This window comes from Xiphophorus maculatus, chromosome 17 (genome assembly GCF_002775205.1).
Source record: "Xiphophorus maculatus strain JP 163 A chromosome 17, X_maculatus-5.0-male, whole genome shotgun sequence".
Classification (NCBI taxonomy): Eukaryota; Metazoa; Chordata; class Actinopteri; order Cyprinodontiformes; family Poeciliidae; genus Xiphophorus; species Xiphophorus maculatus.
In genome coordinates, this window is record NC_036459.1 from 7955400 (window position 1) to 7968933 (window position 13534).

At 34.7% G+C, this 13534-nt stretch overlaps 1 protein-coding gene across 9 annotated transcripts in view; it reads right to left on the minus strand.

Moving 5' to 3' along the window:
• Positions 1-13534, minus strand: part of magi2 (membrane associated guanylate kinase, WW and PDZ domain containing 2) — a 240702-nt gene that overhangs the window by 85377 nt on the left and 141791 nt on the right. For all 9 annotated transcript variants that reach the window (XM_023349882.1, XM_023349881.1, XM_023349880.1 and 6 more), the window contains exons 4-5: positions 8769-8990; positions 3061-3271 (exon numbers count right to left, since the gene is read on the minus strand). In XM_023349882.1, coding sequence (XP_023205650.1) covers positions 3061-3271; positions 8769-8990 — 433 coding nt within the window. The remainder of the gene's footprint in view (positions 1-3060; positions 3272-8768; positions 8991-13534) is intronic.

Consider the following 13534-nt stretch of genomic DNA (forward strand, 5'->3'; position numbering starts at 1 on the left):
TGTAACATAGAATCAACAATCAAAACACGACATTAAGTCAAGTTCCATCAATAAATTTGTAATTGATTACGTTTCAAATACAATCCTAAACAGGTGGGTTTTTAGTTGAGATTGCATCCATAAAAACCTGTAAAATCTGTAATTATACAATCGTACATCTTTGAAAAGCAGCAGTTAAGCCTTCTGCACAATCACCAAGACTGCAGCATACAGTGGTAAAACCAGCTTACCAAACATGCTGGAGCTCCACTTGGGTTGCTAGGTAACGGGCGGAATTCCACTGGGGTTGCTAGGTAACAGACCAGTGTCTGCTTATTTGTGGCTTTACATTCCGAAGGTTCTTGAAAAGGTTTGTTTAAAGACACCAAAAAACAACAACAAATTATTGCCCAAAAAATGGCTGGGTGGATTTTTTTAGAAACATTTGAGACCCACATAAAAGTATAAAAAAAGTGCAAAATGTGAATTTTACATAATAGTTCCCCTTCAAATGTCACTAATAATGGAACCTTTTACTAGCTTAATGTGGTTTTTATTTAGAAATACCGACATTGAGATATCAGAGCTGCATCAAAGAGTTTATTAGCTGCAATAATACACACTTGTTCATCTTGGAACACGCTTTTAATTTTCCAGCAAAAACCAATAAATGTGTGAAAACCACATGTGCTGAGAGGCACAGAAGTAGCTTGGGGGAATAGCATGTGGTCATGAGTCATTAAATCGCATTTTAAGGAAAAAATACTCGAGGATCTCACTTTTAGTTCTACTTCTCTGTCCTCTACTGAACTGGACTGATGGATAAAACCGATGCTGGCTTCCCCAGAGCTAAAAATAGAAGACAAAGTGAAAGATGAACGCACTTTAAAGAAGATGAATGTGGCATATGAAGCTCCACCTTTAGTATGGAGCCAAGATGTGATGCTCTTCCAGGTGAGCTTGTTTTAATTCCTGTTTGATTCTTCTCCATCTGTCCTCCTCTTTCTTCGTTGACTCATTTCCTTTTCTACTCTTGTCATCAATTGATATTTATAGTCAGCCTGCATCATCCTTGTCCCCCCACTCAATCTTTGCTGCTTTAAATCGCCATCGCTGTTTTTAACTTTAACTTTGTCAGCTCTTCTCTGCACCTGCTTCACTTTCAGGGCTGTAGATAAATAAACTGATCTCATGTGGCGGCCAATCGCAGATAAGCAACGTCTTGGCAACGGCGATTAGCAAGCTACAACTTCAGGGGGGCAAAGCAAATTAATTGGGTAATGTCCTCGGTGGATGGGGGCCACAATAAGTCATCTCCAGTGGGGGGGATTAAAAGTTTGCTGCTGCTGTAAATGAAGACAAGAAGTCATCATGTATGGCTGCTGAACACACTTTTCAAGCTAGTTTGAAGGATCCAATCAAGAAATAACTCAGTCATGTAGCAAAACTTACAAAAATTATGTCTGCTTGAACTTTATTAGTGCGTGCATAAGAACCAGTCTCTAAATACACGTTGAATTCCCTGCACAACCATTCAAAAGCACACGGCAACTCCATTATTCTTGCGGAATAAAGACTCACCTACAGTTTTACTGCAGCTGTAAAGCGCTAACAACTGCAATGAGCTTTTTACAGCATAGTTCAGAGGAAGACTGGATTTCTGGGGACTTTTAAATCCTTATTAAAGCACCATGCATCCATTTCTTTTGTCTCAGGGCAAGCATTTTAGCGAGAGTAGAGTGTAACATGCAATAAAAAGGTAAACATTGGATCATTAACCTCCTGAGACCCGGGCTTTTGTTTGATGTGCATTTTTTATGTCTCCTTACTATTTGGGATTAGTATGACCTAATTTTAGTTGAAATTAAATTTTAGCTTTCTATGTGCTCTTGAACTATGTCAAAACCAATGCCCTCATATGAGGACAATGGGTCTGTTTTTGCATATACATTTCTCCTTGTCATTTGGGATCATAAGGACCCAATTGGCCTAAAAATGAAATTTCAGCTTTCTACAATAAGTGGTTTTCTCAAAACCCAATGTCCTCAGACGAGGACATTGGGTCTATCTGTGTGACGATAAGACCATTCAATCAATGTTATTATTTACATCTGTGTTTACAAAAATGTAATGTCCTCATATGAGGATGCAGGGTCTCAGGAGGTTAAGAGATTAGGTAGGAAAAAAAACCCAAGTGGAAAGACTTTTTTTGACTTACAGAGACTACAAAAACTGTATTTGGTGGAAAATACATTCTAAAAATAAGACAAATGGTTACAATTTGTCACTTTATTATGTTAAAGCTGGTCAGAGTTTATCCAAACTTCTGGTAAAAATGTGAATTTTTTAAAAATAAATAAATTCTGAATAACTGCAGCATAATTTTCAATTGAGAAAATAAAAGGAAAAATCCACTCTTAAATTTTAGTGAGTTGGGTAGAATTTTCTATTAAACAAAATCCTTTTTGGCAACATTTTGTTTTGCCTCTTTGTTCATAACCTTCATGGATAGACTTGGAGGCAAAATTAAAAAATAAAAAAAGTCTAATTTTTTAGAAAGCACAGAAAAACATGCAGCAGATAAGGTAAATATTGAACAAGTTTTTTATAGTGTTACTATTTCTTAAGGGGTTTTGTCACTTTAAATCCAAGCAAACATGCTGGAACTCTTCTTGGGTTGCTAGGTAACGGGTGGAATTCCGCTGGGGTTGCTACGTAACGGGGCAGAATCTGCTTATTTGTGAGTTTAAATTACATGGGTTTTTGAAACAGCTCATTTTCTAGACACCAAAAAACGTGAACTTGTTGCCAGAAAATGTCTGGCTGTATTTTGTAACCACTTGGCCTGTTTTTAGAAGCAGTTAAGATCCAAATGGAAGTACAAAAGTGTGTAAAATGAAGTACAAAATGGTTCAAAATGTGAACTTTGCACAATAAGTAATTTTCTAAAAGCAAGAACTTACCTTCACTCAAGTAAAAATGTTTTTATGTATACTAGAGTGCATTTTTGTCAGTTTATTTGTGCATTAAGAACAGTGTTTGAGCAATTTCTCCACATGTGTCTGATTCATTTCTACTCACTCGATGAAGTAGACTTCTCCTTTCTCGGTGTAAGCCATCTCCCAGTTGTCAGGCAGCGGTCCTAGCTCGTCGTTCTCCTCTGGTTTGGGGACCGCCGTCTTCGGGGACTGGCCGTCCTCCTGGGGTACCTCTGCAGGGGCCTCTGCCGGGTTACTCTGAGGTCCGACGTCCCCTGAAGCGTCTGTGCTCTTGTCTTCGTGCTCGCTTGACTCTGAGGTGACAACAAGGTAAGGATGAGTCAGGTTGGACATTCTCAGACAGAAAGGACAAGAGGTGAGGAGAGGAGAGTGAAAGACAAGACAGGAAAGGCAAAAAAAACCGCCGGAGAAGTGACGGATTGAGGCATAAATATAGGAACGAAGGATTGGAAAAGGATAGGAGGCAGTGACTCAGGGGAAAGGCAGGGAGGTTAACGAGACAGAAAGATGAATAAAGGAGAGGAGACAGTAAAGATTGAGTCAGAAGTAAGCAGAGATGCTCTACTTTGAGTTGTGGTGCTGTGTGAAAGTGTCACAGGAAGAAAAATGGGAAGAGATGGCAAGTGTCTCTTTCCCAGAGGAGATCTGGAGGAGGAGAGCGGAGTGAGGGGAACAAATGAAAGCAAAGGGATTGAGAGATAATCTATGGGAGGGAAAGTGAGAGTTAGTGAACTGCTCAGATCACAGAGACCGCTGTGCTCTATTGATTCCCCTTCAGCTGTGCTGGTCTGACCACACTGTCCATCTACAGACACACACGGCTGCTATTGAGCCGAGAGCAGCAGTAGGAAAGCTTCACATTCAACATGCCCAGAGGCTGAAGATACTGAGCTTCAGTCAAAAATATTTCCTGTTCTCCTGCATTCGTTTATCTCCCTGCTTTCAGAGTCATCGGCATCATTTAGAGCAAAATTTACATCATAGCCGCATATCTTAAGTCTTCCTTGAGATTACAGAAAGTTTCCACAGTTTATAAGTAATTTCCAACCTGACAAATTTGATTTTCAACTCAAACTCAACTAATTTCAAGTAGATCAGTGGAAATTTTTTTGCAGCAACAAAAAATTATTATTTTAGTTATCGATTAATCGGATATTCTGACGATTAATCAATCCATTGGATAAAAATATATTGGCACATTCTGCAGATTTTTCACTTGTCTTTTTATACAATATTATAAATACTTTAGAAGATTCAAATTAGCAATTTGATTCTTTTTTAAATAAGAAAAGAAATATTTTATTGCCTAAAATGAAACAACATAGCATTTCTTTAGTAAACGTTTAAAGCTAATTGTAGAGCCAACCTGTTGATTCTTTTTTTGATTAACTGATTAATAGTTGATAGCAAAAGGTACTTAATGCAAGTGGGGTTTTTTCCAGAATCTAAACCAGATGAAACTGATTGTTTTAGCCCTCCAACATTAAGAGTAAAATTTACATCATAACTCAATATTGTAAATTTTTCTTGAGGTAACAGAAAGTTTGCACAGTTTGTAAGTCATTTTCAACCTGACAAATTTGAATCTCAACTCAAAATCCAACTAGTTCTCTGTAAATCAGTGAAAAACAAAATCAGCTGAAAAAAATAATGATTATTTTAGTTATCGATTAATCGGTTATTCTGATGATTAATCGATCCATTGGCACATTCTCTAGATTTTTCACTTCTCTTTTTATACAATATTAGAAATACATTAAAAGATTCAAAATAAGCAATTCACATAATAAAAGAAAACTTTCACTGCCTAGTGTACAACAACAGAGCATTTCTTTAGTGAAGTCATTGTAGAGCCAATCTGTTGATTCTCTTTCTTTTGGATTAACTGATTAATAATTGATAGCAAAAGTTGTTTAATGCAAAATTTTATTTTCTAGAATTTAAACCAGGTGAAACTGATTAATTGTTTCAGCCCTACAACATTTAGACCAAATTTACATCATAGCTGCATATGTAAGTTTTCCTTGAGATTCCATAAAGTTTCCAAAGTTTGTAAGTCATTTGCATCCTGATAATCCAATTTTCTACTCAAATCCAATTAGTTTTCTCTAGAGTAGTAGTAATTTTTTGCAGCTTAAATAGAAGGCTGCAATTAACAATTATTTTAATTATCGATTAATTGGTTATTTGTATGATTAATCAATTAATCAGATAAAGAATTGGCATATTCTGCAAATTTCTTACTTGAGTCTTTTCATACAGTACTAGAAATGCACTAAAAGATGCAAGTAAACAATTCAATTCCTTTTTTAAATTCAAAAAATTAAGATTTTAATGCAACAACATAGCATTTCTTTAGTGAATGTTTGACATCAACAGGTTTAAAGTTCAGTCTTGGTAGAGCTAATCTGTTGGCTATGTTTGGATTAACAAATCAATAATTTGATAGCAAAAGGTGACAAGATATTTTTCTTCCATAATTCAAAACAGGTAAATCTATGCCATAGGTGGAGTTTTAAGTAGAACATACAAGGTTTTCATTCATATTAATTGCAAAATGTATATTTTTTTTGTACAGTTTTCGCAGTATGTTTTTCTTTCGGCAAATTAATTTTTTTTTTTTAGAGTCTGTCAGCTCCAGTTATTGATTAATTGATTGCTAAATTAGTTAATGATTATTTCAATAATCAATTCATATCATTTAAGGCTAAATTGACTTCATAGCTGCATTTTGTGACTTTTCCTTGAGGCTTCAGAAAGTTTCCACAATATGTAAGTCATTTTCATCCTGATAAATAAGTTTTCCAGCCCAAATTTAGGGCTGGGCAAAATGTTTTAACTTCACTTTCCTCATTTTATTTTTTGAAATTCTTTGAGTAATTGTTTTTATAGAGCTATTACTTAATTCTCCTAATATCAGGACTTCATTCTGGTAATATTAAAGTCTCATTTTCACAATAACAACTAGTTCATGCTCTCTTCTTTTTTGACAGTTGTTGTTTGATGCAGCATAAACAGTTTTGGTGATAAAATTTGGAAGAAATCTCCAAACAATCAGCCAGTCACACACAGTCATATAACAACTAACTTCAGTGATTTTATGCAGAAACTGTTCTCTATTTATATAATTTGTTATTTTAGCCTAATAAAAGTAGTAAAATCCCTCCAATAACAGCTAATAAACATCATGATTGATGATAAAACCTCTATAAACACTAGCTACTTATTTTAAACCAATTTAAGCTATTTTTTAAACATTTAGATTTAAGACTAAAACAGCTAAAATTTTCGGAAAAGGGAAATATAGTTTCATAGGTTTGAGTTTAGGGATCAGAATGAAGAAATTTATTTATCTATAGACATAATCTAAATATTCAACAGCTTACCTTGTTTGAGTTCATTATGATAAGAAATCCAAAATCTCATCCTTTGACCAGGCGTCCTCTCTCTAAAAAACCACTTTGGGAATATGAAAATCTTTCTCCAGAACATTGAATTCACCAGTTGATCTTCCTGAACTTCTGATTTTTGTGTGCTGCCTCTGTGCAGCTGTGGACTCCTCAGGTTATAAAACCCTCCGTAGAAAGTCACAGGACCACAGAGTGGCTTAAGACTTAAAATAAGAAAACTAAAAACTCATAATGCCTCCTTTTATGATCCTCCGTTCATGTGATCCAGGGATGCACTCGGAGGCTTTCTGTGTTAGAGAGTGTCTGAGCGTCTTCGTTGCTCAAAGCTCTGATAAGCCAAGGTTTAATTGTTTGTGCGTCTCTATCAAGGGAACCTATCAGGTATCATCTGCTGATGTAACCTCGAGAATCAACAGCGATTCTTTCAAGGTCTGCTCCCATTAAAGTCAGTGTTAATCATGATAACAGCCAGAACATCCTGTTCTGTGTAATAGTCACTGTGTGATTTCAGATAAGTTTGAACAGCTAATAAAAAGCCGAGGGTGCATCACATTAAATGTGACCTATTATGCTTCTTTCTGCAGGTTACGTCACGCCTATGGGTGATATAAGACATGTTCATCACATTTTTCTGTCCAAAATCTTTCTTAGATAATGAGATTTTTGTTCAGTTCAACATTTACTCAATATTTAATTGGTCGCACGTGAAAATGGCTTCAAACATAAGCGCATTTATACAATGCGCTTATGTTTGAAAAGCAGAAGTGGAGCCTCCTGCACAACCAACACGAATGCAGCAAGTGGTTTCTGGATGGAACAACAACACACTTCCACTATTCCAACAGCCATTGTACAGGAGACACAGTGGTAAAACCAGCTGACAAAATGTGCTGGAGCTCCACTTAGGTTGCTAGGTGATGGGCAGAATTCTACTGGGGTTGCTAAGTAACCGGCCAGTGTCTGCTTATTTGATATAAAACGTGCTCATTACATTTTTCTGTGATTTTAGTCTGGTCAGTTCAACATTTACTCAATGTTTACAGTCGCAAGAGAAAATGGCCGCAAACAAATGCACAATTATACAACTGTACACCTTTGAAAAGCATAAGTGGATCCTCCTGCACAACCAACAAGAATGCAGCAAGTAGTTTCTGGATGGAAAGTCAACAAGTGACAAAACACTTGTCTTCTCCAGCAGCAGTAAAACCAGCTGACCAGATGTGGTGGAAATTGGGTTGCTAGGTAACGGGGCCAGGCTTGGCTGGGGTTGCTAGGTAACGGCACAGTGCCTGTGGAATGCGACCCCAAAAAGCAGCAACTTGTTGCCAAAAACCGGCTGGTTGATCCTTTTTCAGCGCTTAGGCTGTTTTTAAAAGTAGCAGAAACTTAAATGGAATAATAAAAAAGTGAATTTGTGAATTTTTCATTATAGGTCTCCTAAAAGATGAAAAATAATTTTTCTGTAGCTGCTTTTCTTGTTTTCTAAGAACCACAACACCTGCCAGATACTTACTGGCCAACTTGCATCATTTTCTTTCTAAAATAGAAATTACAATTGACAGAAAATATTTTTCAAAAAGTGTCTTATTTCAAGTATCCCTTCTACATCAGTCCATGTAAATCTTGATTTTTGTTTTAAAGTCCTGCTAATGTTAGTAATTTAATGCAGATTACGTTTTTCTTTTATTTGTACCAAAGTATAACTTCACAAGATGCTCAACATTTCTCGTTTAATTTTTTGTTATATTTTGTGTTGGACTTCTTGTCCAATTACGACTTTATTCTCCTAATATGAGTTTTTTCTTGTAATTAAAAAATAAAAATTGGTACACAAGATGGCTGCCCTAGACACTGACATAAAAAACAACAACCCAGATTTCCAAAAATTAAATCTTCCAAAACGAAAATATTTGATTCATCGTCCGGCTCTAAGTGAAGCTAAACGATTTCATTAAGAGATGGATCAGTTTCTTATTTTCTAAAAAGACTCATTTGAGTTTGTTTTGTGCTAAATAAGTATATACTTATGACATCAGCGATATAAGCTGATTTGCACCAGCCTGCAGCAGTGCGTGTGTTTGCCCTCTGGCAACTGGTTCTAATATCTTCTCCAATTCTCATGTTTTGCTGCAGATGTAATTACTTTGGAGGTAAATCCATGTCATTATGTGAAGTATGTCGGCATTGACGAGTTAAATCGCCACCAACAGTTTATTTTTTCCTCCTTTACAGAGACTCAATTGAAGGATGTCTGTTGCCGCTACTGTTGCTAAGCAACCACCTTCGAGGAAGCCGTTGCTACGACTTTGAGCCGCGAATCAGGACCGACGTGACAAAGCCGAGTCGACCTCAGCCTCTGCGGACGTTGTCGGGCTCTAACCTGGGGTGACGGCGACGCCGTTGCCGTTGACGACGGGCTTCTCCTCCTCCTCCTCCTCCTCCTTGGGGGGCTCGACGCCGGCTCTCTCCATGTTGCTGACGGACTTGTTCCGCTTCCTCTTGCCCTCGGAGCTGGGTCTGGCGCCCGGCAGCAGCTGGTCTGTTACATTTAGCAGCAGAGCGCTGGGCTCAGCTGGAGGCTTCGGGGTGCCGTAGAAGTTTTCTGGGAAAAGCAGAGAGAAATTCAGATTCTGGTGATTAAACCGGTTTTCCTGCAGGCGCTGATCAATCCGGGTTTTAGTTTTCAATAGTTTTTGAAGGCAGAGCTAATATTTATCTTTTAAATAAGGAGATTTACTGGAGATTTATGTTGGAGTATTAAGGCTACGCTAAGAAAATAAGAGCAATATTATGAGAAGTCACAAAATTACAAGCATAAAGTCGAAATATTATAAGAATAAAGTCATAACATTACAAATGTATTCTGGTAATATGACTTTTTTCTCAAAATATTACAACTTTATTCTCGAACAAGTAAATTTTTGTAACATTTTGAAGTTCTTGTAACACTACGATTTTATTCTGGTATTATTTTGACTTTAATCTCGTATTGTTATAACTTTACTCTTGTACAAGTTTATTTTAATATTACTACAGCTTAATTCTCATATTATTATGACTTTACGCTTGTACAAGTTTATTTTCACAAAATTTTGACTTATTCTATTAATCAGAGTTTAGTAAACAACTTTGGTGGAAATTAAATAATCACAACCAAAAAAAACTTATTATTCTTTGATTGATGTTTTTTTTAAAAAAGATAAAACTTTCAAAAATCTCACACTTAGATCACTAAGCACAATTTATGTCAATGTCAATGTCAAATTTATTTATATAGCACTTTAAAATCAGGCATAAAACTGCACAAAAGTGCTGTACAAGAATGACAATAACACAAATGAATAAAAACAGAGTATCAAAACACTAGTTTAATTAAATGCTAAAGAATAAAAATGAGTTTTAAGAAGCGATTTAAAATGATCCAGGCTGTGGGCAGATCTAATTTGGAAAGGAAGATTGTTCCATAGAAGAGGACCAACTACAGAAAAAGCCCGATCTCCTTTCCTCTTAAGCACAATTTAGTAGATGTTAATTTTAAATATTGACCTCATGTATTGAAATAAAGGCATTCTAGATGTCATTAAAACTGTATTAATCTTCACATTAATTTCAGATTACTTCTGTTTGAATTCAGTTCACACAAATTAGTTTAAGAATCACTCAGAAAAAACTAGCATATAGTTTGTGGCACATTTCTGATAACTATAATTTGCCGCTTAATGTCATATTTAATGTCAAAACCTACAAAAACAATATATATATATATATATATATAAAAAAAAAGCTAATCAAAAACCCAAGATTTGCAAACGCAGATATTTAGATGTGCCCACGGCTCATGTTCTGCTCTCCACATCAATCACTTTCCAGACATGTTCGAATTTGATTTTGCTAAATTTGAGGAAATCTTGGACTCAATAATAAACGTTTTTCTCTTCATTTTCTTCTGTGTTCTTTCTGATTATTATGATTCGATTTGAGTTTTGGCAGCTGCTCTGAAAGCCTCCACCCGCCGCTGTGAAAACCTTAAAAACTATCTTTTTATTTCTTCTACAAACCAAGACGTGCTGTTTGGTTATTTCCTAGTGGTGGAATACAGCGACCTCGACAATTGTTGCTATAAATTTGTGCCAAAAGTTGTATTAAAAGTCTTAACATGATTCAGTCAAAAACAACTTGGAGGAAAACAATCTAACTACACATTTAATGCTAAATTTTAAAAAACAACTAAATTTGTTATCACCAATTTCAACAACTTGCTTTAATTCTGATCAGAAAAAGATAAAGTTTTGAACTATTTTAAATTATGTTAATTCTAAGTGTTAAGGATCATTTCTATATTTTTAGATGCATTTTATTGCACATTTTTACATCTATTTTGAGTTGCTACACATTATTTCTGTTAGCATGAATGGATGCTACAAAAGTATTTACTTGATGCTACAAATACGACTACTCTTTTCATCACTCCTTTAAATATTAATGCAAATAAATTCAGTTATTTTTGTAAATATGAATGCAAGAAATGTTGCTAACTCTGTGTACATGGATGCTGAAAATATTACTTTTTGTAACTATAGATTCCACAAATTTCTTTACTTTTGTAATTATGAACACTTCCAATATGAATGCTATAAAAACATATTTACTTTTGTAAATAAGGATGCCTTAAATCTTATGTAAACTAATAGTGTAAATGTTTCTTCAAGCCTTAAATGTCCTTGCAAATGAAAATTTGGATGCAACATATATTTCTGCCAGTATGGATGCCACGTTTTAATGAGGAAAAAAAGTTTAAATAAATGATTCTTTGCTATTTTTTAAAAACTTTTTCCATACACTCTGGTGTCCATGGAAACGTCAGGCTATTGGCTAGAAGCTGATAAGTATTTGAGTTTATCCTCCTGGGCTTCAGAACAGACGTCAGTGATCAGGAACCTTAATCAAAAGAGACATTGTATGGAGCTCTGGCAGTGCCAAAAAATAGGGGTATATATTTTGATGGTTTTATTTTATTTTTTCAGTAAAATGTGCCTATATTTGTAGTAATTTTTATTTTTTACACTGGAATTCCAAAAATTACACAAACAATTAGATAAAATAATTAAATTAGTGTGGATATTAAAAAAAAAATAGACATGTAAAAATAAGTTGATGTAGTTTAGTATGTGAAAACCCATGTTTTTTATTTTATTTTTATTTTTTTATTAAATGAAATAAATTAGTTTTAGTTTTACATCAATCTTTGCAAAGGTAATTCCCACAGGTGGAGCTATGGTTTCTTTTTATTTACATATTTCTAGAAGGCTTATATACCAAAATCCAGATTATTTTATGTTATATCCTCATTTTCTCTTAAACTATAAAAGCTGCTGTGATACTTCTGATGGAGTCTCCCAAATGTTAGTTTTATTTTGGTGTGAGGATTACTGAAATAGAGTTGAGAAAAACTAAATTAGCCATCTTTAATGTAAAATTAAGCAAAATTTTTTTTGTCTTTACCAGGTGAGCCAACAAGTGAGTAAAAAACTGAACAAAAATTATTTTTGAAGTTTACTACAGGAGGCAATGTCTAAAATGTTGAACAACAGAGACAACTTTATAAACCTTTCAATTCAAAAGATAGATATAGCTAGGGTTAGGTATTTTCTATCAACTGGAATTGATTTTAAATGCCATTTTTTAAGACAACAGAGCTGTAATACACATTTTTCCTTAAAAGATCAAATGCTATATATAAAATCCAAGAGTGTGCAAAAATCAGCTCCAGCCACAGACATGTCCTGTAGTAGTTCATGGAAGGTTTGCTTTTAAGAAAGCTTATCTGCTCAGCCGCACCACGGCGCTCCTGGTAGAAAGATCTTACATGAGAAGACGACGTGTGAAAATCCACAGGGATTATTTTAATGCACCGCGCTGAAGCATTAGCGACACCGCTAACACCGACTGCAGGAAAACACCAGGAGAAGCAAGAGAGACTTAAAAGGAAAAAAATTAGCTCGTGTCTCCCACTGCGGTGGAAAAAACCATCGACTTTGGAAGACACAAGGCCTCCACAGAGTAGCTGGGAAGAGATTATTGGGACTGTTTGGATTAACAGTCCCATATAAATCCTGAAACCTGACGAGATTAATATTTGCCTCTGACAAGGAAGAAAGCTAACTTGCATAACACACACATGCCTCGTAGCTACGGTTCTTGAAACAAATTTAAATACAACACAGGCAAAGATGTCACATTAAATGTCCTTCTAGAAACCCAATTTTAGCCTGCTTTGTCCATTCCAAATGATTAACGATTAATCGTTATGAATCGTTTATTCAAATAATCGTCAACTGATCTACTAATTGATTAATCATTAACTGGAGTATACAGGCTAAAAGAAAATACCATTTGCTGAAATAAAACCTTAGTGAGAGCAGCAATTAAACCAAAACTGTAAAAAAGAAATACATACATTTTGCATTTAAGATAAAAAAAAAAACAACTAAAGAAAACAGTAAAATGTAACTCCTTGTTTGGCCTCATAGTTTTAGCTCCACCTAGTTTGAATTCTGGAAAAAATCTATTAATCACCTTTTGATAATCAAATTTTAAATAACTTAATCCAAAACATACTAAACAGATTAGCTGAACAATGTGTTGATGCCGAGTGAAGCAGAAATATTTGAGCTTTGCTCATATTGATGTAAATCTTCAGTAGAGGAATACTATGTTGCTGCATTTTAGGCAACAATATGTTTATTTTTGTTAAAAAAAAGGAACTGAATTATTTATTAAATGTATTTTTGATATTGAGTAAAAAGTCTCAAGTGAAAAATCTGCAGGATCTGCCATTTTTTAAATCTGATTAATCGATTAATCATCAAAATAATACGTAGATAGATTAATCGATAACTATAATAATCATCAGTTGCAGCCCTGATGTGATGTGTGTTTAGGTACATTGTTAAATCAGGGAACCTGATTGTGTGCAAATTTAATTTTTCACTTAAAAAGTCTTAAGTGTGTTAATGTTTTAAATTTGATTAATTGATTAATCAATAGATTATTTGATAACAGACTGAAAAAAGAAAATAATACTAAAACTAGCTTTTAAATAAATAAAGCAGTAAAACATTAAGCTTATTAAACACATTTCTAAAT